The 27,982-nt window shown below is 45.5% G+C and overlaps 1 protein-coding gene across 2 annotated transcripts; it reads right to left on the bottom strand.

Moving 5' to 3' along the window:
- Positions 1-1,765: 1,765 nt before the first annotated feature.
- Positions 1,766-27,944, bottom strand: LOC120303725 (zinc finger protein 544-like). 2 transcript variants are annotated; one of them, XM_039333430.1, is made up of 7 exons: positions 26,810-27,944; positions 24,546-25,008; positions 16,438-16,523; positions 13,336-13,462; positions 10,667-11,070; positions 4,374-4,509; positions 1,766-2,682 (listed from the first exon to the last, which is right to left on the bottom strand). In XM_039333430.1, exons 1-7 carry the CDS (start codon positions 26,921-26,923, stop codon positions 1,877-1,879), a joined length of 2,136 nt encoding a protein of 711 aa, XP_039189364.1. In that variant the 5' UTR covers positions 26,924-27,944; the 3' UTR covers positions 1,766-1,876. The 2 variants fall into 2 exon arrangements, with proteins under 2 accessions (XP_039189364.1, XP_039189365.1); XM_039333431.1 differs by having other exon boundaries at positions 24,546-24,992; positions 26,810-27,942.
- Positions 27,945-27,982: the final 38 nt, after the last annotated feature.

Genomic DNA, 27,982 nt, shown 5'->3' with positions numbered 1-27,982 from the left:
CTGCCTTTGCAGAGAGAGACAGAGACAGAGAGAGGCAATTGCGCTTCCCTGCTTCTCTCTCTCTCTCTCTCTTCTCTCTCTCTCTCTCTCTCTCTCTCTCTGTGTGTGTGTGTGTAAAAGAGAGTGCACTCACAGTGTTCTCCGAGGAGCTGAAAAGCTTACTGGGCGGAGCTCCTCCCTTTGCTGCGTCTCTACAGGAAGCAGGAAGCAGGAAGGGCAGGAGAGAGCTAGCTAGCCCAGCAAGGCTGACTCAGGAATTCTGGGAGTTGAAGTCCATGAGTCATAAAAGAGATGAGGTTGCCTACCCCTGAGCTTGCTGGACAACAGCTTGAAGCTTGCCAGGTGAGCAGCAGATGGGGGGGGGGAGAAAGAGAGAGAGAGAGGGAGGGGGAGAGAGAGAGGAAAGAGAGAGAGAAAGAAAGAGAGTGGGGGAAGAGGAGTGGCAGACCAAGGGCAGATAGAGAGGGAGGGAGGGACAGAGAGAGAGACCCTTTTGACATCTAAAATGAAGATAACACTGCATATATCCTTTTTTTACCTGTGTGTGTATGTAATTTTATTCTCTTAAAGCATTCTCTTTATCATTGTTTTAATAGTATGGATATTCCCAAGAGTCATATTTTTACTTTTATTTTTAATGTGTGTGTGTGTGTGTGTGTGTATGTACACACACACACACACACACACACACACACACACACCCCTATAATAAAGGTAAAAAAGGATATATGCAGTGTTATCTTTATTTTAGATATCAAAAGGGTTTTGCGGCTCCCGGTGTTTTGTTTTTGGTGGGAAACGGGCCAAGCGGCTCTTTGAGTGTTTTGGGTTGCCTACCCCTGAACTAGACATACCCAATTCCAGCAACCATTCCTTATGTTTTAGCCTCCAGTCCCCTAATCATCTTGGTTGCTCTTCTCTGTACTCTGTACTCTACTCTGTATTTAAGTTAGTCACACATTTGTTAAGTGAATCTAACTCACCCATTGACTTTGTTCAAAGGTAGAAAATGACTCCGGGACACTGCAACGGTCCTAAATAAGAGTCAGGTGCCAAGCATCTGAATTCCAATCACATGACCTTGGGGATGCTACAACGGTCATTAAGTGTGAAAAACAGTCATAAGGGACATTTTTCAGCGCCGTTGTCATTCAACAAACTTTTGTAAGTTGAGGACTACCTGCATATACAAATTCTTCCTTAGAACGGTGTTTTTCAACCTCGGCTACTTTAACGCTGGCTGAGGAATTCTGGGAGTTGAAGTCCACAGAGCTGTTGTGATTGAGAGATACTGCCTTGCAGCACACAGGTGGTGCTCAACTGACTTGGGACCACAATTGAGCCCAAAATTTTTGTTAAGTGAGACACTTGTTAAGTGAGTTTTGCCCCATTTTACGACCTTTCTCGCCACAGTTGTTAAGTGAATCATTGCAGTTGAGGTTAGTAACCCGGTTGTTAAGTGAATCTGGCTTCCCCATTGACTTTGCTTGTCAGGTCGCAAAAGGGGATCACGTAACCCCTGGGACACTGCAACCGTCATAAGTATGAATCAGTTATCAAGCGTCTGAATTTTGACCACATCATCATGGTGTAACTCAAAAACGGTCTTAAGTCACATCTTTCAGCACCCTCGTAACTTTGAACGGTCACTAAACGAACTGTTGTAAGTCGAGGACTACCCGTATGGAGAGGGATGAGTTCCACTCTTGGCATGTTTCACTGGCCACCTAGAAGGATGCTTTGTCTGGTGAAGGAACCCTGCGCATTAACGGCTTAATCCAAACTTTATTTAGCTGCAAGTGAACCTCCTCCCATGTTTAATACATTTAATATATTTAATACAACACGACATTTTTCTCATCAACCTCCGTGTGATTCATACAAGGAGGACCAACACTGATGCCTGCCCCAGGCTCGGAGCACCGATCTCACAGACTTTCTCCCCCACGTGGTTCCTTTTGTGTCTATCAAGGGCTGTTTTACGAGTGTAGCTTTTCCCACACTCAGCGCACCCGTAGGGTTTCTCCCCTGTGTGGATTCTCCGGTGTCGGATAAGGTTTGATTTCCAGCTGAAACGTTCCCCGCAAACCGGGCACTGACACGCCTGCTCTCCAGGTGGTGCTCTGCGGGGCACCCTCGGAAAAGTCCTCTGCCTGTGGCATTTGGGGCAGTCCAGTTTGCACTGGTGAGGCTTCTCCCCTTGGTGGTTTCTCTTGTGGGTCAGAAGGTCGATCCGGTGAGAGAACCGCTTCTCGCAGTGGGAGCACCTGTAAATCTTCTCTCCGATGTGAGCTCTCTCGTGGGTGACCAGGTCTAAGCTTTTCTCAAAACTCTTCCCGCAATAGGAGCATTTATAGATCCGTTCGCTTTCCGTCGGTGCGTTCTGATTCTCGGAACAATCCGCTCTTTGCTGGCGGTTTCTAGAGCGATCAAAACCGGCATCTCTTCCTTGATGGTTTTCCGTGGAGCCGTCTGTAGACACCTCTTCACAAAACAAGGCCAGGTCAGACTTTACTTCCGGCAAACTGTCCATTTCCTGCTTAATTTCAAGACCTTCCTGAGTGTTGGGGCTTTGGGTGAGTTTCCCCAGGGCTCTTTCCAATAATGTCCCATGATGGTTTATCTCCTTGGGTCTTTCTAGCCGAAAACCATCCTTAGAGTCCAGTGTTGAGTTACCTGATCCTGGAACAAACCGAAACAAAAAAGAGAGAACATAAAAACCAGGCACTTATTATCACATCTGGTGGGTGTGCCCCAGTGCAAAGAAATTCTGGCGTACGATTCATATACCGTTGGAAAAGATGACTAAAATACACATAGAATTTAGGCCAGAATTGTTTCTGCTAGGAATATTAGGATCTAATTATGGGAAAGAGAACGAGTATTTAACATTACATATACTGACAGCTGCAAGAATAGCATTTGCCCAATACTGGAAAAATGAAGATATACCATCAGATGAGATTATAATTAGGAAAATCTTAGAATGTGCAGAAATGGATAGATTAACGTTTAGAGATTAAAGAGAAAGAAGACTCAGTCTAGGGGAAAACTTTTATCAATGGTTAGCCAAATGAGATAATGAAACTGAAATTTATTAAGATTCATTTTTTTCTTTTGATTAATTGATATGCTTTATAATTTCTGTTATTTTTGTTGACTACTGTTACTGATTATTAGTAATAGTAATAGTAATAGTAGTAAAGTTGGAAGGGACCTTGGAGGTCATCTAGTCCAACCCCCTATTATATTAGCCCTGTGGAATACTTGTATCCGGATGACAGCTTGCTTGTTAAAGCATGAAATGTTATTGGGGGCAACCTCATTGGTGTACCCATTCCCACTTTAAATCCTCCCTTGAACCCCATCCTGAACCCCACCACTCATAATTATCCTTGCTTTCCCCATCCTGAAAAAAATAAAATATTTTTTTTAAAAAAAGAGAGAGAACGTAAAATAGTTACCTACAGGTAGACCTTGCAGCCATTTGTTTAGTGACCGTTCAAAGTTAACGACACTGAAAAAAAAAAGACTTATAACCTGTCCTTGCGCTTATGACCGTAGCAATATCCCCATGGTCATGAGATCAAAAAATCTGGGTGCTTGGCAACCGGTAAGCATTTACAATGGTTGCGGTGTCCTGGGGGGGGGGTGTCACGTGATCACCCTGTGCAACCTTCTCAGCCACCTCCCGACAGGCATAGTCAATGGGAGAAGCCACATTTGCTTAATGACATGCGATTCATTTAACAACGGAAGTGATTGGCTAAACAACTGCGCCAAAAAGTGTTTGTAAAATTGGGTGTGACTCACTTAACAAGCAAAAAAAAAAAAGAGCAATTGATGCGCAAATTGCGAAACGTATCGTCTATAATGTTTGGGGGGGAGGGGCATCGGATACAAGTTTTTCCAGATTTGTGCAATGAGACTTTACAATGGAGGAGAGAGATGCACTGAGTTTGTCAAATATTGAAGAAAAATAACATTAACTACAGCTAGGGATATCTGGGTTTTTTTGACATTTTCTTACAGTGGAAGGTTTTACAGAGTTAAACAAAGGAGGAGGCGATGGAGAAATTAAGAGAGCACGGAATCATCCATAAAGAAGATCCACAGGAGAAAGGGAAGCTGGATGAAGCAACAGGAGTTACAAGTTCATTGTAGGGATAGTATATAAGTATTTGTAATGTTATAATATATGTTGAGAGTCTAGAAAGAGTACAGAGAAGAGCAACAAAGATGATTAGCCACCCACCAATAATAATAACAATGTGGTTCTGGGGCTTGTGTGTTCTAAGGAAAGTGAGGACTAGGCCAGAGGTTCAACGACACTGTTCATAAATCAGAAGCACCATCAGAATTCTGGAACATACCTAAACCCGGCCCCTGATAGGCCTTTCCCAAGAAGTCACTTTCTGGGCTGGTCTCCATCCAGTGTAGGATCTTCACTCTGCCGGATGATTCCTGCATTGACGTGGAGGAGTTAATGTCTGCCAAAGGTCTCCTTAGCTGAAAGAGAAAGAAGGCAACACAACCGTGATTGCGACGTTGGGGGAAAAAACAAATATTAGGGCCTAAACCAGGGGTAGGCCACCTTGGCTCTTTTATGACTCGTGGACTTCAACTCCCAGAATTCCTGAGCCAGCAGGGCTCAGCTTGGAAACCTCTCCCTTTCCCCTCAGCATGGCTGGCTCGGGAATTCTGGGAGTTGAAGTCCATGAGTCATAAAAGAGCCAAGGTTGCCTACCCCTGGTCTAGATGGTCCTCATCTATACCCCACGATTCTTCCTCTAGTGCAGTGGTTCTCAACCTGTGGGTTGGGACCCCATTTGGGGTCGAACGACCATTTCACGGGGGTTGCCAAACAACGCAGTCCACCATTTTTTTCCCCCTTTTCCTTAGCTGTGCTACTCCCTTTTATTCTATTGGCTTTTGAAAGCCAATAGAATAGACTCTCTTGAATAGAGTCTCATTCTATTGGCTTTCAAAAGCCAATAGGAATTGTCCAGGCTGTCTCTGCCCTGCTGAGCCCGCCAAAAGTCCCATTCTGCAAACGGTGCTGCACCAGTTGAGTAGTCCTCGACTTACGACCGGTTGAGTAGTCCTCGACTTACGACCAGTTGGGAGTCGCGCATTAAAAAGGTTGAGAACCACTGCTCTAGTGCATTTCACACAATCAGGACAACTAACCCAAGCAACAAAAAGAAGGCTGGTGTAAGGACCTGCCCCAGCTGGTGCTCTCAGGAAAGCAGGACTCTTGATTCCAGAGGGTTAATCAAAAAATTTTTTACTGAAAGAAAGTGGTTGCAATAAAGCCAGGCAGAATCTAACAGCCTGTTGTGATTCCTTGCCAGCCAGTGGACCCGGCAGCTGAGTCTGAGGAATTAGAGGAGGAGGAGGAGGAGGAGGGGTCTGGAGTGCCATTAGAGTCAGACAAAGGCTCTGAGAAGCTCCAAGATTTACAATCGGACGAGGAGCCTGGCCCCTCTACTCGCACTCAGGCTGAGACACAGCTGTGCTGGGAGCCTGAGTTGGACAGTGTTGAAGAACAGTTGGGACAACTGGATGCACGAAAGCGCAGGCAAGAGAAGCGAGTGGGACAGAGAAATGCAATGGGGCGGCTCCAAAGGCAAAGGAGAAGGCATTAGGAAGCCACGCCTTGGCTGAATTATAAAAGGGAAGGTGTGGGAGGTGCTGGTTGCCGAAGGCAACCGTTCATGTTGAGGATCGAGTTTCTGTGGACTGTGTTTGTTTGCCTTGGACATTGACTCAGGTCTGTGAGAATAAAAGGGGTTGGTTTTTTTCTTGCGGTTCCTGCCTGTTTCTTGGAAGAGGGGTTTCTCCTTGTGAGCATAACAAGGACTCACGTAGGCTGGGACAGAACACAGCCCCACACAAAGCACCAAGCAATTCTTCCCCATCTCCAAACCCAATCCCCCCCTGACTAGTCCACCGGCAGGCAATGTGATGCCATAAGGTTGTTTTGAGAACAACGAGGTGCGAGCCAGATAACGGGGTTGTCCTCAGCCACAGCAACCTTGGAGTCAGGCTGGAAGCACGCGGTTACAGCAAAAGCGAAAGCGTGCCAAGAATGCTCCCCCAGAGCCGCCTCCTCCTCCTCCCCCCCCCCCCAATAGAATGGAAGGGCACCAGTATGGTAGACCTGACATCTGGCATCTTCTACTTTTTAAAAAATATATATTTTATTGATTTCTTTAACATAAACACCTTAATATTTGGTAAACAGTTGTGTTGTCTGGGCTTATATTTACAAAGTCATTCCTAACAATCAGTTTTTATATTCCAAAGTCCACACAATAGCTTTGCTTGATTTCCTCTTCTTCCAATAATATTCTCTTTGCCAACCTTGAATCAATACAATTCTTATTCATTCGATAGGTAACAATTTAAATATAATTTTTTGCCTGAAATTTCTACCCGTAATAATCACATCAATATCGTGCTTCTTTTCCATCTAGTCGTCTTGGTTGCCTCGTCATGAATCTTATTTACGATTCTTATTTAAATTTGTTTTCTTTACAATGTTCAAAACATTCTTACTGGATAAAAATTTCTCAAGGTTAATTACATTTAAGTATTTAAGTCCATTTTCATATCTTAAAAAGCCAATGAAAAAAGACACCAAAGAAAAAGGCAGAAAAGAATAAGAAAAAAATACACTACTTAAAATACATATCCCTCTTAAACTAGTATACACTTATTTCCATTTTTTTTCTGTTCTTTATACCCATCATTCAATTTATGTTTAATCTTTAAATGTTCCATTTAATAAATCCAACCATCTAATCTTTTAACTCTATTCAAGACATTTTTAGCTATCTATTAGAATTTTCTTAAGATCAATTACATTTAAATATCTAAAATATTTCCTTTATATTAACCATCCTAAACATTTTTATATTTCCCCATATCAAAAAAATAAAAAAAAGAGAAAAAGAAAAAAAAGAAAAAATACTCTGACATCTGGCATCTTCTCTCCATCGTTAATACCTATAGTATCTTATCTTTCCTCTAAATAGCTCAAGTTATGGTTTTTCCCAGGGGTAGGCAACCTCGGCTCTTTTATGACTCGTGGACTTCAACTCCCAGAATTCCTGAGCCAGCATGGCTCAGCATGGCAACCTCTCCATTTCTCCTCAGCATGGCTGGCTCAGGAATTCTGGGAGTTGAAGTCCACGAGTTATAAAAGAGCCAAGGTTGCCTACCCCTGACTTTGGGTTTTGCTGATTAGATAAGTTTGTTGTTATAGAAATGGCTAGGACAGGGTTAGACAACCTTGGCTCTTTTATGACTTGTGGACTTCAACTCCCAGAATTCCTGAGCCAGCCATGCTGAGGGGAAAGGGAGAAGTTTCCAAGCTCAGTCATGCTGGTTCATGAATTCTGGGAGTTGAAGTCTATGAGTCATAAAAGAGCCAAGGTTGCCTACCCCTGGTTTATCTGGTATATTCTCTTGATTATCAACCCTTTTGGTGTCCTCCAAAGTCCTCTTGAACCTGGGTCTCCCCCTTCTTGGTTCAATCCACTAAATCAGGGGTAGGCAACCTTGGCTCTTTTATGACTCGTGGACTTCAACTCCCAGAATTCCTGAGCCAGCCTGGCTCAGCTTGGAAACCTCTCCCTTTCCCCTCAGCATGGCCGGCTCAGGAATTCTGGGAGTTGAAGTCCACGAGTCATAAAAGAAACAAAGTTGCCCACCCCTGCTCTAAATACAGCAGTCTTCCAACTTTTCCGGCGTGATGGGCCGGTGGAGGCGTCAGCAGGGGAGGGTAGAAAAGACATTTTCACATGCGTGTGCATGCACATTGCTTTCACAAATTCAGCTTTGGGCGCACATGCACTTCTGCGGCCTGGTTCTGAACAGGCTGCGGCCCGCCGGTGGGCTGTAGACGGGGTGGGGTGGGGTTGGGGACCTCTGCTCTAATACAGGGCTTTTCAACCTTTTCACCCATTGTACCACTTTTAGGATATGGCAACATCCGAGTACCACCAATCACCTAGCAAGGTGTCAAAAACTTGATGACAAAAAAAAAGGAAAAAAGTGATACAGGTAATCCTCGACTTACAATAGTTCCCTTAGTGTGTTCGAAGTTACAATGGCACTGAAAAAAGTGCCCCCAAGCCACAGCTGAGCAAGATACCTGCCTGCCCCCCCGCGGCGCTCTTCCTCCTGTCCGAGGTTTTCATTGTTGTGAGCATTTCTGTTGAGAATTGGTAGCGGGGGGGGGGGTGTTTGGTTTTTATTCCCCCCGTCTGCTGGGTGGTTGCAGCAGGTTTTGGTCACTTCACATGACCCTGGGACACTGTGACCGTCATAAATATGAATCAGTTGCCAAGCATCTGAATGTAAATCACAAAGCCCTGGAGATGCTGCAACATTCCAGCTGATCGACGCTTCGTCTGGGCTCAGCAGAAGCGCCAGGATCAGCACCGAGCGAAAGCTGTAGCTTGGCGCTGATCCTGGTGCTTCCACTGAGCCCTGACAGCCCCGAAGAAACGCCGATCAGTTGGAAAGCGGCACTGATCCTGGCGCTTCCGCTGAGCCCTGACAGCCCTGCAGCTCCAACCGTCTCTTGCTGAGGCTTGTGCGGTGCTGCCACCGGTTCAGCTCAGTCCCCTCCCCCGCTAGCACTTTTCTAGGTTGGTCGCGTACCACCTGCCAGGTGCCAATGGACCACAGATGGTACCCGTACCACTGGTTGAAAAGCCCTGTTCTAATACAATATTTCTCCGCCTTATCAATTTAAGGACTTCAACTCCCAGAATGGTGCCAGCTGGGGAATTCTGGGAGTTGAAATACAACATTGTAAAGCTGATTAAATTGAAAAACGCTGCTCTAATAAATATACCAGGCTGGCTCTTATCTATCAACCTACCTTCCTCTCAAATCTGTATAGCTGCCCATCTTACAAGAGGTGACCCTGGGCAACACAGCAATGAAATAAAATCAGCAATTAAAATACAATAATTCCTTCCTCTTATCTTCTCTGAAATGACGGAAACCATCCAACCTTTCACAAACCAATCAGCTAGGCAGCAGTGTTTGGTGCGCGCACGCAAGCACAGGAGTATTGACAGCAGGTGTGTGTAAGCAGCTTGGTGTGGAAGGGCTGACCCTTTGACACATTGCAGTGTAAGCTCCACCCCCTTTCTAGATGTCACAAAGGGGTGGAGCTTGCTGTGCAATGTTGCAATGTGCCTTTTGCCATTCTAGAAAAAATGGTAGTGATGAGAGAACGGCCTGGACTCAGAAGTATAGAAAAACCAAATGCACAGGTAGTACCTTGCTCAATAGTAGTAACTGTGAGAGGGATCTCAGAATCCTAGTGGACAATCACTTACTGTAAATATGAGCCAGCACTGTGCTGCAGCTGCCAAAAAAGCCAACACAGGACTAGACTGCATTAACAGAGGGATAGAATCAAGATCACGTGAAGTATTAATACCACTTTCCAATGCCTTGGTAAGACCACACTTGGAATATTGCATCCAGTTTTGGTCACCGCGATGTAAAAAAGATGTTGAGACTCTAGAAAGAGTACAGAGAAGAGCAACAAAGATGATTAGGGGACTGGAGGCTGAAACATATAAAGGACAGTTGCTGGAATTGGGTGTGTCTAGTTTAATGAAGAGAAGGATGAGGGGGGACATGATAGCAGTGTTCCAGTATCTCAGGGGCTGCCACAAAGAAGAGGGAGTCAAGCTATTCTCCAAAGCGCCTGAAGGCAGGACAAGAAGCAACGGATGGAAACTAATCAAGGAGAGAAGCAACCTAGAACTAAGGAGAAACTTCCTGACAGTGAGAACAATTAACCAGTAGAACAACCTGCCTCCAGAAGCTGTGAACGCTCCAACACTGGAAGTTTTTAAGAAGAGACTGGACAGCCATTTGTCCGAAATGGTGCAGGGTTTCCTGCCTGAGCAGAGGGTTGGACTAGATGACCTCCAAGGTCCTTTCCAGCTTATTATTGTTGTTGTTTTGTTATTATTACTATTATTACTATATTATTATTATTTTGTTGTTGTTGTTGTTGTTGTTATTATTATTATTATGGATCATCGCACAGTCAGCCAGATGTTCAGACTGGATTTGGCATTTTGTCTACCTATCGAGTCCTTACCCAGGACCTGGGATAGGCAGATGTGGATGTTCGATGGTATTAAGGTATCGTCGCAGGATGGAAGCAGTTCCTAGTAAGGCTGCCTTTTGCAATTAACTAATGGCAAATTTGTCTTATTATTATTATTATTACTATTACTATTATTATTATTATTATTATTATTATAATAGAACGACCTTGGCCAACATATGATTTACTCTTTTATACCCCTGTCCTTAACCTCCCTCAAAGGGAGTGGAGCATCGTGCACAGATTCACCAGTGCAAGATTTAACACCTGCAGAAACTGGTAGAACTGCAGCTAGACTGCACGAGAAGAAATAGGCCGAGGAGGACAGGAGAACAGCCAAAAAAATTACATTTCAGTTCAATTTAATGGCAGTTGATATAACCTTTGCCACCACCACCCTCCCGTTTTCAATCATCTCTCTCTTTCTTAGCACACTCAGTCTTAACATTTGGGGGGGAAGTGGGAGGCGCCTTCTGAAAGAGCAACAAGGACGGTCCCCAAATGGGACAGACTCACTTTTTCTTCCAGTCTGCCTTGGGTCTCTCTGTTCAGGCTCTCCTCCTCGGGCGCAAGCTCTTCCTTCACATCCGCAGGGTCAGCAAAACCGAGGGGCCTTCCCCCACCGAAGCTGATCCGGGTCCGCAGTGCCTCCTCTTCCTCGGCACTGGCTTTCCAACATTTCTGGGATTCTCTCATGCTAAATTCCAAGGAGGGTGGAGAAAACCCCATCGTCCTCCAGGAACAGCGGCACTCCTGCTTGGGCCCAGCAGCCGGACTGCGCCAAGCCTTGGGCTCGCTTTCGCTGGGGAGACGGAAAAAGGGACGGCTTCTTTCTTCTCCATCATCTGTTTCCTGCTCAGATTTGTCAGCTGCTCCTGCCGGCTGGTCCTCTGCATTTATTTCTGGTTGCAGCTCCTGGACTGAGAAGGAAGAGCCTGGCTGATTTTAGGCAACAGCACTGCCCCCCAATCCCATGGTCCATGAAAAAAAGAGAGGGAGGAAGAGAGAGAGAGAGAGAGAGAGAGAGAGAGAGAGAGAGAGAGAGAGAGAGGGAGGAAGAGAGAAAATGGATGGCAGAAGAAACAGAGATTTACAGATTCATGAACCAGGCTCTGTAAAGCTCAATTCATACTCATACACAAACACACACACACACACACAAAAAGACAAACCAGGGGTGGCCAGCACCCTTTCAGGCAACACCTGGCAAGGTCTTTGCAACCCCTTCACCAACAACCATACTTTTCCCTGAGAGAGAGGAAGAGAGAGAAAGAGAGAGGGAGAGAGGGACAGGGGAGAGGAAGAGAGGGGAGAGAAGAGGAAAAGGAGAGGGAGGGAGGGAGAAGGAAAGGCGAAAGATGGAAAAGGAGAGAAAGAGGATGGGGAAGAGGGAGAGAAGAGAAATAAGGTGGAGAGAGGAGGGAAAGAGGGGAGAAAGAGGATGGGAAAGAGGGAGAGAAGAGAAAGAAGGCGGAGAGAGGAGGGAAAGGGGAGAAAGAGGATGGGAAAGAGGGAGAGAAGAGAAAGAAGGCGGAGAGGAGGGAAAGAGGGGAGAAAGAGGGAGAGAAGAGAAAGGAGAGAGGAGGGAAAGAGGGGAGAAAGGATGGGAAAGAGGGAGAGAAGAGAAAGGAGAGAGGAGGGAAAGGGGAGAAAGAGGATGGGAAAGGGAGAGAAGGTGGAGAGAGGAGGGAAAGAGGGAGAGAAGTGAAAGAAAGTGGAGAGAGGAGGGAAAGGGGAGAAAGGATGGGAAAGAGGGAGAGAAGAGAAAGAAGGCGGAGAGAGGAGGAAAAGAGGGAGAGAAGAGAAAGGGCAGAGAGAGGAGGGAAAGGGGAGAAAGAGGGAGAGAAGAGAAAGAAGGCGGAGAGAGGAGGGAAAGGGGAGAAAGAGTATGGGAAAGAGGGAGAGAAGAGAAAGAAGGCGGAGAGAGGAGGGAAAGAGGAGAAAGCGGATGGGAAAGAGGGAGAGAAGAGAGAAGGCGGAGAGGAGGGAAAGGGGAGTAAGAGGATGGGAAAGAGGGAGAGAAGAGAAAGAAGGCGGAGAGAGGAGGGAAAGGGGAGTAAGAGAATGGGAAAGAGGGAGAGAAGAGAAAAAGGTGGAGAGAGGAGGGAAATTGGAGAAAGAGGATGGGAAAGGGAGAGAAGGTGGAGAGGAGGGAAAGAGGGAGAGGTGAAAGAAAGTGGAGAGAGGAGGGAAAGGGGAGAAAGGATGGGAAAGGGAGAGAAGAGAAAGACGGCAGAGAGAGGAGGGAAAGAGGGAGAGAAGAGAAAGAAAGCAGAGAGGAGGGAAAGAGGAGAGAAAGGATGGGAAAGAGGGAGAGAAGAGAAAGAAGGTGGAGAGAGGAGGGAAAGGGGAGAAAGAGGATGGGAAAGGGAGAGAGAAAGAAGGCGGAGAGAGGAGGGAAAGAGGGGAGAAAGAGGATGAGAAGAGAAAGAAGGCGGAGAGAGGAGGGAAAGAGGGGAGAAAGGATGGGAAAGAGGAGAGAAGAGAAAGAAGGTGGAGAGAGGAGGGAAAGGGGAGAAAGAGGATGGGAAAGAGGGAGAGAAGAGAAAGAAGGCGGAGAGAGGAGGGAAAGAGGGGAAAGAGGGAGGGGAGAGAGGGGAGAGGACAGAAAGAGGAAGAAGAGAGGAGAGTAGAAGAGAGGGAGACGGAGAGATGGGAGAAGCAGAGGGAGATGAGAGGTAGAAGGAAATGAGGGGAGAGAGAAAAGAGGAAGGGGAGAAAGGAGGAAAAGAGGAGAGAGAGAAAGAGAGAGGGAAGAGAGAAAATGGGTAGCAGAAGAAAGAGATTTACAGATTCATGAACCAGGCTCTGTAAAGCTCAATTCGTACACACATACACACACAAAAAAAGAAACCAGGAGTGGCCAGCACCCTTTCAGGCAACACCTGGCAAGGTCTTTGAACCCCTTCACCAACAACCACACTTTTCCCTGAGGGTGGGGGGAAGGGAGAGAGGAGGAAAGGGGAAACCAGCTGCCATCTTAATTCCACTTAATATTCCCAAAAGGAAACTATATCCAAGGCCTGGGGAGGAAAGTAACTGTGCAGCAAAATTCAGCTGCCGGGAGAGTTGGGCCAGCCTAGGTTCTGGAACTGCTTTTGCAGGAAACTGTTGCAGCCCCAGAAAGGAGAAAGATCCGAGTCAGTTGCAGCAGCATCACCCCTTTGAAGCCCAGGGTGCCTTACTTAGAAAGGCCACCATCCCATAATTTTCCGCCATGACCTCCTGGTACAGGGCCCGCTGTCCTGCGTCCAGCAGCGTCCACTCCTCGTCGGTGAAACGCACGGCCACTTTTTCGAAGGTCAGAAGCCCCTGTTGAGCAGACAAAGGACGTCGACGTTGATTCCTATTCAATGTTTGGCACAGCCGGCCCTCGACTTATGACAGTTCGCTTAGCGACCGCTCGAAGTTGCAACGGCACTGAAAAAAGGGACTCAGGACCCCTTTTCGCACTTACGGTGTCAGGATAATAATTTAACAGCTAAACAGCTGATGTAATGATGTAATGTAATGTGGAGATGAATGATGCAATATAGGAATGACTCAGCAGGTGTGTGTATCCCTTTAAGAGCCTGAGTATAAAAGGGAAGGCCTTTTGCTGCTGTGTTCTCTCTCTTGTCGTTTCCTGCTGTTATTGCTGTATATTGGAGTGAATGGCCACATGTATGTATCTTGTTTCTAGTCTATATTTGTAGATAGTGTAATATAAACCACCGTTTAATACAAACCACTGTTTACTATATTTACTCCTGGGTTACCTTAGTGCAATGGGACGTGCATGCTCTGACATATGGCCATTGCAGCATCGCCATGGTCACGTGATTTACATTCGGACGCTTAACAACTGACTCACATTTATGATGGTTGCAGTGTCACATGGTGCAATAAGATTGCGTGTTTGTTGTCACTGTGAGTTGCGATGGGGGGGTGCAACGAAGGGAGGCTCAGCCAATCTCATTGTACACATGTTGTACTTTGACAACAAAGGGTTTGTGATTTGTCTCACTTAACAATAGAAATCTTGGGGTCAACTGCGGTCGTAAGTCAAGGACTACCTGTATAACAGTTGCAGTACCCCATGATTACCATATGTGACCTTCCTATCTGGCTTCCAACCAGGAAAGTCAATGGAGAAAGCCACCAGGGAAGGTCACAAATTGAGATCACATGATGTCTCGCTTAACGGCAGTGATTCACTTAATGACTGTGGCGAAAAAAGGTTCACAAAATCAGCTGCGGTTCACATGCTGCCTTGCCTAACAATCCCACTGCTTAACAATGAATTTTCCAGTCCCAATTGTGGTCATAAGTTGAGGACTTCGTGTAGCGTTATTTCAAGCTATGGCAGACATGTCAAACACAAGGCCCGGGGGCCGGATGTGGCCTGCGAAGTGGTTTCATGTGGCCCACGAAGCCATCCTGGAAACAGTGAGGGAACGGCCCCCACTGCCTTGGCCCTGGCCAATGTACAATTTTGTGGTGGACATCTATGCTGAAATGCATTCAGTCTTAGCTCCACAAGGCCGTCCAGAAACAGCGAGGGACCAACCCCTGCCGTGTCAACCCCGCCCCCGGGTGCATGCTGGGGAGGTGTCACCCTTTGTGAGGAATGAAGAAATGCACCATGCCTTGGCGCTTGCCCCGGTCCCACCCCCTTCTGCCAGAGACCCTCAGATCTGTCCCACTCCTGCCCAGGCCCCCACAGCCACCCTTGACGTGAACAATGTAGAGTTGGTGATGCCCACCCAGTAGGCCACGCCCACTCCATCCACGCCCACTCAGTAGGCCGCACCCACCCTGGCTACACCCACCCCAAGGGCAACCGCAATGCTGCTGCGGCCCTCAATGAAATTGAGTTTGACACCCCTGAGCTATGGGGAGGGTCTGGGTGGGAGAGGCTCAAAACAGACTCAAAGCATTTGTCAAATCCCTCCTGATTACGTCATTCTAGTGGCCCTAAGGCTGAACTGAGAAGTTGCTCACAAGCGGTCAAGACTGATTCGCCCTTTCACCTACATTTTCTCCCTTGCTCATAGCTTGAAAAGATTTGGGTATGCCAAGGGGGGAGGGTGGTATCTAGGCAACCGAGGCGTCTTTGAGAGCTTGGTACTGATAACGCCAAGGTCACTAACGCAGGTGCTCGATGGAGAAGTGGACTTTTCCCATAACAAGAAAAAGTATTATTACTACTACTACTACTACTACTACTACTACTACTACTACTACTAACAATAACAATAATAATAAAATTGGAAGGGACCTTGGAGGTCATCGAGTCCAACCCCCTGCTCAGGCAGGAAACCCTATACCATTTCAGACAAGTGACTATCCAGTCTCTTCTTAAAAACTTCCTGTGTTGGAGCATTCACACCTTCTGGAGGCAGGTTGTTTCACTGGTTAATTGTTCTAACTGTCAGGAAGTTTCTCCTTAGTTCTAGGTTGATTAATTTCCATCCATTGCTTCTTGTCCTGCCTTCAGGCGCTTTGGAGATTAGCTTGACTCCCTCTTCTTTGTGGTAACCCCTGAGATATTGGAACACTCCTATCATGTCCCCCCTCATCCTTCTCTTCATTAAACTAGACATACCCAATTCCAGCAGCCGTTCCTTATAGGCTTTAGCCTCCAGTCCCCTAATCATTTCTGTTGTTCTTCTCTGGACTCTTTCTAGAGTCTCAACATCTTTTTTTACATCACAGTGACCAAAACTGGATGCCGTATTCCAAGTGTTGCCTTACCAAGGCCTTGTAAAGTGGTATTAACACTTCACGTGATCTTGATTCTATCCCTCTGTTAATGCAGCCTAGCACTGTGTTGGCTTTTTTTGGCAGCTGCAGTACACTGGACAATGTGAACATCCGGTGGGTGGGGGCGAGGGAATCTATTGTTTAATTAAGTAAGCTTTTTGAGTGAGAAAACCAGAGCTGGTTTGGCTTCTTCTGTGCCAATGTAAATTTTCAGTAAAGTGTTATGCCCTTGGTAAAATCATGTGCCGGGAGTTTCTTTTTCTGGAAATGCCACCTGGACAGTTGACACAAGTGCTCTAAAGCAGGGATTTATAAGCCTCTTTAGCCTATTAGCTAAATTACCTTACTCATCATCTGCAACACGATAGTCATGACATGATTTTACAGGATGACAAGCCCTGCCTTTTCATGTGCTTTCTTCTCTCTTTTTGCCCTAATTTCCCAGGAACCCCACCACATTTTTTTTGCAGAATCCTAACATTCAGCTTGAAAATCCCTGCTCCAAAGCTTCCCATCTCCAGTGAGTATAATAATAGTTATACCTGGCTGAGCAGCCTAGCAGTCGTTCCTCCGTCATTAGAAAAACTCCTTGGGTCCAAGGCTGTCTGAAGAAACTCTGTGGTGGAATCTAAGAAGTAAAGCAGATTCTTATCTTCATTGACATTCACATATACGTCACTTTTCAGGTGCTGGAGGTTATTTTAAAAAAAGCCTTATTCAACTTGAACCCGCTCGCAAACTTTGGTATTGTTTGCAAGGCTCCAGATCTAATTTGTCCAGCCTACCCAGTCTAGCCAGGCGGGGGACCTGTTGGAAGACCATCCTGTTTCTATATCAGGTCAATTCCCACCTTTTACCATTTAGCAAAGTAATGAAAACAGCCCTTTTTTCCCCCTGCAAATCATTTGGAAGGAGTGATCTCCCCAAAGCCAGAATGGTGGAAGGGAAGCTCCAGATATTAATGGATTTATTCTCTGTCAAACGGTAGTTTTAATGGTTTTTCAGCCTGGAAGCTACCAAGAACCAAGCAGACAGGGGACAGACCAATTTTTGTAAGGAGATAGATCAGTGGTTCTCAACCTGTGGATCGGGATCCCATTTGGGGTCGAACGACCATTTCACCGGGGTCGCCAAACAACGCAGTCCACCATTTCCCCCCCGCCCCTTTTCCTTAGCTGGGCTACTCCCTTTTATTCTATTGGCTTTTGAAAGCCAATAGAATAGACTCTCTTGAATAGGAATTGTCCAGCCTGTCTCTGCCCTGCTGAGCCCACCAAAAGCCCCATTCTGCAAACGGTGCTGCACCAGTTGAGTAGTCCTCGACTTACGACCAGTTGAGTAGTCCTCGACTTATGACCGGTTGGGGGTCGCGGCATTAAAAAGGTTGAGAACCACTGAGATAAAGGGACACAAAACCTTGTTTATTAGATCCTCGAAAAAGATTCCCCTCCTTTTGCTAAAACCATGCCATGCTCAGCATCGGATGCAAGGCGAGACACCGGGAGGGTCTTCTCTCAAACTCTGCCAAATATAAGTAGCTCTTGACTTATATGTCAGCATGACAGCTGTTAAGCGAATTTTTGCCTCATTTTACGACCTTCCTTGCCACAGTTGTTAAGAGGATCACTGCAGCTGTTCAGTTAGTAACACAGTTGTTAAGTGAATCTGGCTTCCCCATTGACTTTTCTGGTCATAAAGGTTGCAAAAGGAAACCCCAGGACGCTGCAACTGTCATAAAGAGGAACCAGTTGCCAAGCATCCAAATTTTATAATAATAATAATAATAATAATAATAATAATAATAATAATAATAATAATAATAATAAATATGGTGAGACGTAAATTGCAGAATGCCATACCGGCTCGGACGTCGCCCGGGTTAACAAGGTCCGCACTAGATATTGGAGTTCCTGGATATCTGGTGAAAAATGGGTTACAGGACTCAGGACTGTTGGCTGAGCAACCAGGGCCAGCAGCTGCAGAACTACTGGAAGAAAAGGTGTTTACCCGTCGCAGATACACAGTGATGGAAAACAAAGAAATAATGATCTGTTACTACAGATCAAGTCCAACAAGAAGAGGATATCTAAAACGAATGCACCAGTTCTGGAAAGAACAACATCCAGAATCAGAAATAACAGAACAGAGACTAGCAGATCAACGCCGATTTATAACACGAAATAAAGTATTCACAGAAACAGAATTGGACGAACTGCAAAGGTTTACCCAGGGCAAAGAAATCAAAGCCTTACCAGAAGTAATTCAGAATGTAGAGGCAAACCAGGGGGAGTTGGCAGTGAAGGAATCCAGCAGAGATATACAACTGTTCTCATTTGGAAACCAGGCACCTCTACCTCAGGAAGAACAAAACCCTCTAACTAAAGAAATAAAAGAATTGAAACAAAGAATAACTGAGCATCTAGAACAGCACAAAAACAACAGAATAAGGCTACCTGCATTGAAGCTTGTTCCAAAGAAACAGCTAGCACAAGCATTAAAAGATGCAAATACTGCAATAGCAAGTATAAGCACCAATTCACTGCAAGAAACAAACCAACTAATGTACAGCACAGCTGCAGTTATAACAGAATACCTGGGATGCAAAATCAACAAAAAAGAAAAACAAACAAACAGTGCACCAGAAAAATGGAAGGTTAGACTAGAAAATAAGATCAGCAAGTTAAGATCACATGCAAGCAAGCTAGAACAGATGAAAGAAAAGAAGCTGAAGAACAAGAAGACCAAAGAATACCTAATCAAGAAATACCACTTAGAAACAAGGAAGATCAAGGAAGCACTGGAAATAATAAAGCAACAAATAACAGCTATAGCCAGGAAAGTCAGTAGATATGAAGCTCGAATTGCAAACTATAGGCAGAACCTCCAATTTCAATCCAATCAGAAACGTTTCTACCAATCCATCAATGGAGAAACTGCAAGGAATCAGTCAGTACCTGACAAGGAAGAAACAGTGCAGTTCTGGAAGCAGATATGGGATAACCCAAAGAAATACAACAAGGATGCGGCTTGGTTAAAAGAGGTGGATGCAAATAAAACAGAAGTTGAAATGAAAGAACTAGTAATAACAACAAAAATGGTAGAAAAAAGAGCAAAGAAAATCAAAAATTGGTCAGCACCAGGTGAAGATGAACTGCATGGGTTTTGGTTGAAACATCTAACTGTTATACACCCACTCATTGCCAAGCAGTTCAACAATATACTACAAGGAGGAGAAATTGAAAAGTGGCTAACAACTGGGAAAACCTACCTAATAATGAAAAATCCAGCAAAAGGGGCAACACCAGATAACTACAGGCCAATTACCTGCTTACCAACAACTTTCAAATTACTAACTGGTGTGGTAGCTGATGCAGTACAACAGCATCTAGTTGAAAACAATCTCTTTCCACCTGAGCAGAAAGGAAACCGCCCCAATAGCAGAGGAACAAAAGATCAACTCCTAATAGACAAAATGATCTTGGAAAACTGCAAGAGAAGGAAGACCAACCTGAATGTGGCATGGATTGACTACAAAAAGGCATTTGACTCTCTACCACATGATTGGATAATAAAGTGCCTAGAAATAACAGGAGTCAGTAGAAACATCAGAAAATTTGTGCAAAGATCGATGGCACAATGGAAGACACAGTTGCAGATCAATGGTGAGAGGCTGGGAGAGGTTAATATCAAGAGAGGAATATTTCAAGGAGATTCATTATCACCATTACTATTTGTTATTGCACTGTTTCCTCTGTCAACAATACTGAATAACTCAGGACATGGCTATCAAACATCAAAAACATCTGCCAGACTATCCCACCTCCTTTACATGGATGATCTGAAGCTGTATGGAAAAACATCATCTGAAATAGAATCGCTGCTCAACACTGTCCGTATATATAGCCAAGATATTGTAATGGAGTTTGGCTTGGACAAATGTGCCACACTTACTATCAAACAAGGAAAAATAGTGAAAACTGAAGGAATCAAGATGCCCCACGAAAATAACATTAAGAGTCTGGATGAGGAAGAGTACTACAAATACTTGGGTATCCTTCAAGCTGACAACATCAAGCACACTGAAGTCAAGAAAAAGATTAGAGGTGAATACATCAAGAGAGTGAAGAAGATCTTAAAATCCAAACTCAATGGAGGAAATACCATAAAGGCAATCAACACCTGGGCAATCCCAGTCATTAGGTACACAGCTGGAATAGTGGACTGGACTCAAGCAGAACTAAAAGCAATGGATAGGCAGACCAGAAAAATAATGACAATGAATCATGCCCTTCATCCACGCAGTGACATTGATAGACTTTATCTACCAAGGCAAATAGGTGGGCGTGGAATGCTACAAGTACATCAGATGGTTGAAGAAGAAAAAATGGCTTTGGAAGAATATCTGAAGAACAATGATGAAGATGCACTGAAATTAGTATATCAGGAAGGCTTACTAACTACTGGAGAGACCAAACTGGCCTACAAGAAAGACCAAATGAAGAACAGAATAGAGGCATGGGAAGACAAAGCACTACATGGCCAATACATTAAAAAAATAGCTGGGAAAGCAGATAATAATAAGACCTGGCAATGGCTAAGAGCAGGAAAATTGAAGAAAGAGACCGAGGGACTAATTCTGGCTGCACAAGACCAAGCCTTAAGGACAAATGCATACAAAGTCAAAATTGAGAAGACAGCAACAGACAGTAAGTGCCGCCTATGCAAAGAAGCTGAAGAAACAGTGGACCACCTGGTAAGCTGTTGCAAGAAGATTGCACAAACTGATTACAAGCAGCGGCATGACAAAGTAGCAACAATGGTGCATTGGAAGATCTGCAAAAAATATCATTTGCCTGTAAGCAAAAACTGGTGGGATCATAAAATAGAGAAAGTCATAGAAAATGATAAAATTAAACTGCTCTGGGACTTCAGAATTCAAACAGACAAGCACCTGCAACATAACACCCCAGACTTAACAATTGTCGATAAGAAAGACAAAAAAGTCTGGATAGTGGACGTGGCAGTGCCTGGAGATAGCAGAATAGAAGAGAAAGAACTGGAGAAGATAACAAAATACAAAGACCTACAAATAGAAATAGAAAGACTGTGGCAAAAGCAAGCAAGGGTAGTACCAATAGTCATAGGCTCCTTGGGTGCAATCCCAAAACAACTGGAGCACCACTTGAACACCATTGGCATTGACAAATTCGCTATTAGTCAATTGCAAAAGGCGGCCTTACTAGGAACTGCTTCCATCCTGCGACGATATCTGTAATACCATCAAACATCCACATCTGCCTATCCCAGGTCCTGGGTAAGGACTCGATAGGTAGACAAAATGCCAAATCCAGTCTGAACATCTGGCTGACTGTGCGATGATCCATAATAGTAGTAGTAGTAGTAGCAGCAAAAGGCGGCCTTACTAGGAACTGCTTCCATCCTGCAATGATATCTGTAATACCATCAAACATCCACATCTGCCTATCCCAGGTCCTGGGTAAGGACTCGACAGGTAGACAAAATGCCAAATCCAGTCTGAACATCTGGCTGACTGTGCGATGAGCCACAATAATAATAAAGTTGGAAGGGACCTTGGAGGTCATCTAGTCCAACCCCCTGCTCAGGAAGGAAACCCTATACCATTTCAGACAAATGGCTGTCCAGTCTCTTCTTTAAAACTTCCAGTGTTGGAGCATTCACAGCTTCTGGAGGCAGGTTGTTCCACTGGTTAATTGTTCTAACTGTCAGGAAGTTTCTCCTTAGTTCTAGGTTGCTTCTCTCCTTGATCAGTTTCCATCCATTGCTTCTTGTCCTGCCTGCAGGTGCTTTGGAGAATAGCTTGACTCCCTCTCTTTGGGGCAGCCCCTGAGATATTGGAATACTGCTATCATGTCCCCCCTCGTCCTTCTCTTCGTTAAACTAGACATACCCAATTCCAGCAACCGTTCCTTATATGTTTTAGCCTCCAATCCCCTAATCATCTTTGTTGCTCTTCTCTGCACTCTTTCTAGAGTCTCAACATCTTTTTTACATCGCGGTGACCAAAACTGGATGCAGTATTCCAAGTGTGGTCTTACCAAGGCATTGGAAAGTGGTATTAATACTTCACGTGATCTTGATTCTATCCCATCAGTTTTTAGTGCCCATGAAACTTTGAACAGTTCTACATCGAGGACTATGTGTATTGTGAGAAGGAAGGCCTCTGATGCTGGTCTTGCTCTCAGAAATGGCAAATCTCCTGCCTAAAAAAGGTAGATCCAGGAACGGGTTCCAGTTGCTAAATGAAGCCTCCCCTTTCAGAGGCCATCTATCGCTCTGAAGAAAAGGCTTGGGAGCAATAGCAATAGCACTTAGAGCAGTGGTTCTCAACCTTTTTAATGCCGTGACCCCCAACCAGTCGTAAGTTGAGGACTACTCAACCGGTCGTAAGTCAAGGACTACTCAACTGGTGCAGCACTGTTTGCAGAATGGGACTTTTGGTGGGCTCAGCAGGGCAGAGACAGCCTGGACAATTCCTATTGGCTTTTGAAAGCCAATAGAATTAGACTCTATTCAAGAGAGTCTATTCTATTGGCTTTCAAAAGCCAGTGGAATAAAAGGGAGTAGCACAGCTAAGGAAAAGGGGAAAAAAAATGGCGGACTGCATTGTTTGGCGACCCCCGTGAAATGGTCGTTCGACCCCAAATGGGGTCCCGACTCGCAGGTTGAGAACCACTGACTTAGACTTATATATGGCTTCACAGTGTTTTACAGCCCTCTCTAAGCGGTTTACAAAGTCAGCATATTGTCCCCCAACAAGAGCCAATAAGACTTGAACTGCTGAACTGTTGGCAACCCACAGTCAGTAGAAGTGATACATACATATATACATACGTGTTTGTGTGTGTGTATTCAAAATTTGTGGCTGGCAAAGAGTTAGTGGGAGACTAGTATAGCTATTTCAGGCTCATTAGCCTTCATCAGCTAGTCTCACCCTTCAGGGATTCGAACCTGGGCAGCTTGCATGTTAGGTAGCTGTATTTCCCTTTTGAGCCACAGGTTCCTCCTTACTCCTGTCAGCAGAAACCAGAGAGGATATATATCTTATCTGTTGTGTAATACAGCTGCCTAACATGCAAGCTGCCCAGGTTCGAATCCCTGAAGGGTGTGACTAGCTGATGAGGGCTAATGAGCCTGAAATAGCTATACTAGTCTCCCACTAACTCTTTGCCAGCCACAAATTTTGAATTTATAGTGCTCACAGCATGTGACGTCTGCCTGCAAAACATGCTCCTAGATTGGAGCAAAACGCAGAACAGACTGATTTATATTTGGTAGACCGGGTGCCTCACCCACTTAGCTGTATATAGAGCACTTATATACCGCTTTGCAGTGCCTCACAGCTCTTGGCCCCAACAATCTGGCTCCTCATTTTACCCACCTCAGAAGGATGGAAGACTGAGTTAACCTGGAGCCGGTGAGAATCGAACTGCTGGCAGTCCGCAGAATTAGCCTATCATACTGTATTGTAACCACTGCGCCACCACGTCTCTTAAACGAACAGATAGGCCTGTCAAGAAAGGAGGGCCTGATTTGCCACCACATTGATCTGAATCAGCAGAGCATTTAGTACAGTGGTTCTCAACCTGTGGGTCGGGACCCCATTTGGGGTCGAACGACCATTTCATGGGGGTCGCCAAACAACGCAGTCTGCCATTTTTTTCCCCTTTTCCTTAGCTGTGCTACTCCCTTTTATTCTATTGAAGTGGTTCTCAACCTGTGGGTCGGGACCCCATTTGGGGTCAAACAACCATTTCACGGGGGTTGCCAAACAACGCAGTCCGCCATTTTTTTCCCTTTTCCCTAGCTGTCCTACTCCCTCTTATTGGTGGCCACACCCACTTGGGGGTCACCACAACATGGGGAACTGTTTTATGGGGTCATGGCATTAGAAAGGTTGAGAACCACTGTTCTATTGGCTCTTGAAAGCCAATAGAATAGACTCTCTTGAATAGAGTCTAATTCTATTGGCTTTCCAAAGCCAATAGGAATTGTCCAGGCTGTCTCTGCCCTGCTGAGCCCACCAAAAGCCCCAGTCTGCAAACGGTGCTGCACCAGTTGAGTAGTCCTCAATTTACGACCAGTTGGGGGTCGCGGCATTAAAAAAGTTGAGAACCACTGATTTAGTACAATTTATTTTCCAAAGCACCTTAAGACAGGACAAGAAACAATGGATGGAAACTAACCAAGGAGAGAAGCAACCTGGAACTAAGGAGAAACTTCCTGACAGTTAGAACAATTAACAAGTGGAACAACCTGCCTCCAGAAGCTGTGAATGCTCCAACACTGGAAGTCTTTAAGAAGAGACTGGACAGCCATTTGTCCAAAATGGTGTAGGGTTTCCTCCCTACTAGATGACCTCCAAGGTCCCTTCTAACATTATTATTATTATTATTATTATTATTATTATTATTATTATTATTATTATTATTATTATTATTCGTGTCTTGCACAGAGGTCTCACTGACTTGTTTTTGGTGTTGCCTTTCTCTCCCCTCTTCCCCACCCCACCAAAACCTTTAATTCACGACCTCCAAGAGGCCCCTTGCATTCCCCTCCGCCAAGCCATCTCACAATCAGCCCCGGTTCCTGCAGCGAAAAGAAAACACACCTCCATCCCCACGTCCGCCTGGTTTTGTAACTTGGGAATGTGCCTCAGCAAGCACAACGACGGGCTGGGATTGTGTTGCTTTCACCCGTTCCGGTGGAAGTTTCTGCAAAGAGTCTGCAACAGCCGGTGCAAAAGTTGCACATTCCTCATTGCGACGGTTGTTATTGGGGCTCAATGGAGACCTTGTAGCAGTTTGAAGTTGCTCCTGGTGCACAGTGACAATAGGGTAGAGAATCTCCTCCTTTCCCATCGTCTCCTTCCTCTTGCTTGACTGAGTGACTGGTGCCTTTATGGGTGACAGACCGAATACGCTGGTTGAACTCTCATCATCATCATCATCACTGCTGTGTGATGGGGAAACACTTGAGTCCCTGGATGCAAGGTGTGATGTGAATGAGATCTCCTCCATACTCAAGGTTGAATCCAAGGAGTTGTGCCCTACAGGAACTGGAGTGATATCAGGCTGTAATTATACAATTTGTGCCAATGATTATCCAAACAGACAGATACGCAGTTACACACATAACACTTTTAAAGACATCAGTGCAATTAGCGTGAAAAATCTAGTGAAAGTTAAGCAGAGCTTATTTGTACAGCACTGTTCAGACTATATTATTGTTGTGATTCCGTGCCAGCCTGTGCTCCCAACAGCTGAGTCTGAGGGATCTGAGGAGGAGGTGGAGGAGGCATTTGAAGGGCCATCAGGGGCAGAGGGAGGCTCCGATGAATTACAGGACTCACGGTTTGATGCAGAGCCTGGGCCCTCCAGTCGTGTTCCTGATGAAGCTCAGTTGTGTGAGGAGAATGAGTCAGACTCGGAGGACTCACATCTGATGGACGTGCTAATTGATGCACGCACACGTTGTCAATTAGTGAGAGTAAATCAGCAGCAGTCAATACAGCAACTCCAGGATAAAAGGAGAAGGCACTGAGAGGCAACACCTTGGGACTGCTGTATAAAAAGAGGAGGTGTGGGCAGTGCTGGTTGCTGAAGGCAATCGTTTGCAAAGCACTTCATGGGATCCTGGTCTGTTCGTCTTGCTTGTGACTACTCTTCTGTTTGCATCGTGTTTCATATGGACTATTCCTTCCATTTGAATCGTGTTTTGCTGTTTGTGTTTTGGACTATTTGGCAGGCTTGTCACCCATATTAAAAGGGGTTTGTTTTGTTTTAAAGTCTCCAGCATATTTTATCAACAGGGGTTTGGTCCTTGTGCCTTTAACAAGGACAGCTATAGGCTAGGATAGAACAATTATGAATGCAGTGCTAGTTGCTTTAATAATGCAATGCTATTTGCTTATGTATGTCTGGGTCAGAACAGAGGTAATTACTGTCGACTCCAAAGCTACAAAAGCGGAAGGAGTGTGTTGGTGGCTCAAAAGAGACCATGTACCTAGTTCTCTACAAATGTAAAAATGTTGTAGATTAGGACAGGGCTTTTCAACCTTTTCACCCATTGTACCACTTTTAGGATACGGCAATATCCGAGTACCACCAGTTGCCTAGCAAGGTGTCAAAAACCTGATGACCAAAAAGAAAAAAAAAGGAAAAAAGTGATAAAGTATAGGTAGTCCTTGACTTACAACAGTTCGCTTAGTGACTGTTTGAAGTTACAATGGCACTGAAAAAAGTGCCCCCCAAGGCACAGCCGAGCAAGACACCTGCCTGCTCACCCGGTGGCGCTCTTGGTAGCGGGGGTGGGGTGGGGGGGTGTTTGGTTTTTATTACCCCCGTCTGCTGGGTGGTTGCAGCAGGTTTTGGTCACTTCACATGATCCTGGGACACTATGACCATAAATATGAATCAGTTGCCAGACATCTGAATGTAAATCACAAGACCCTGGAAATGCTGCAATATTCCAGCTGATTGGCTCTTCTTCTGGGATCAGCAGAAGCGTCAGGATCAGTGCTGCTTTTCAGCTGACTGATGCTTCTTCAGGGCTCAGCAGAAGCATCAGGATCAGCACTGAGCTCCAGCTGGAGCCTGGCTCTGATCCTGGCGCTTCCACTAGCCCTGACAGCACCGAAGAAGTGCTGATCAGCTGGAAAGCGGCACTGATCCTGGCGCTTCCGCTGAGCCCTGACAGCCCTGCAGCTCCAGCCATCTCTCACTCAGGCCTGTGCGGTGCTGCCACCAGTTCAGCTCATTCCCCTCCTCCGCTACCACTCTTCTAGGATGGTCGTGTACCACCTGCTAGGTGCCAATGTACCACAGGTGGTACCCATACCACTGGTTGTCCTGGATTAGGATATAGTTTTCTTACCTCAGCTGCAGCACCGCTGAAAGTCACTTGGGTTTCCCAGTGTTTTACAAATCCTTCCAGCCAGGACAGCATTATACAGTAGGCCGGCCCAGGATCCCTGCTCTTTGTTTTCATTCTTTTTTTCAGCCTGACAAACTTGTCTCGCAGTTACTTCCACTTTTCTCTGCATCGGTCTGGCTCTTCCTCCAAAGTTCTTCCAATTTCCCGCCACGAATGAGCTGTCACTTCGTGGTTTTTGTAGTCTTTATCCATCACGTCGTATAAATGTTGGTCTCTCCTCCAGCTGCTCCATTTTGTCATTTGCCTATGAGATTCTCAGTCATCCAGGTACGGGTGTTGCAAAGGTGCTTTTTTTCAGGAGGCAACTAGACTCTCTTCGACTCTCTACAGGAATGCAAACAACCATCTGTCTGCAAGCAATATAAATCCTTCCACTCCCCACCATCTAGTGAGAGCTGAAGAAGCTTCTTGGATGAAAAGCGAAACGTCTTCAAAAGAAACTCAAGAAAGTCCAGTTGCCTCCTGAAAAAAAAAAACACCTTTGGAATGTGCTTTGCCTTCCTCCCACCTCCCAAAAGGTGATCCAATCAGCACTCAAGATGCACATCCCTACCTACACAACTGTCTGCAACCACCTGCAACCCATCAACCCCGTCAGAGCGTGGGTATGCGGTAACACCGATGTGCAAGTGCAGACAAATCTAAATCAAGCTGTTAAAAACAAGGAGAGAAGCCACCAGGCATTAAGGAGAAACTTCTGAACAATGAGAACAATTAACCAGTGACACAGCTTCGCCTTCAGAAGTTGCAGGTGCTTCCATCACTGGAAGCTTTTAAGAAGAGACTGGATAGCCCATTGTCTGGAATGGTATAAGTAAGGTCTCCTGCTTGAGCAGGAGGTTGGACTACATGACCTCCATGGACCTTTCCAGCTCTATTCTGAGAAGCCACTTCAGAGGCTTCTCCCATCAGTGACACATTCCTAGCACAGATCTGGAGGTCTGTCCCACGGGGATAGATATACAGAGCGGCACACAGTCCCAACTTCCGGAACCGATAAAGAAAACGTGAACATTGGACAGGATTGTCCTTCCAGACACAGCAGCCTTTCTTCTTTTGCGCCTGCGTGGCAAATTCCAGCCCTTCTGACCCGGAAGCAGTCAGCCAGATGCC

The sequence above is a fragment of the Crotalus tigris genome, unplaced genomic scaffold (genome assembly GCF_016545835.1).
Source record: "Crotalus tigris isolate CLP2741 ecotype Arizona unplaced genomic scaffold, ASM1654583v1 scf7180000024493.228813, whole genome shotgun sequence".
NCBI lineage: Eukaryota > Metazoa > Chordata > Lepidosauria > Squamata > Viperidae > Crotalus > Crotalus tigris.
The sequence above is the reverse complement of the archived record's forward strand: the minus strand, read 5'-3'. Positions and strand labels throughout refer to the sequence as shown.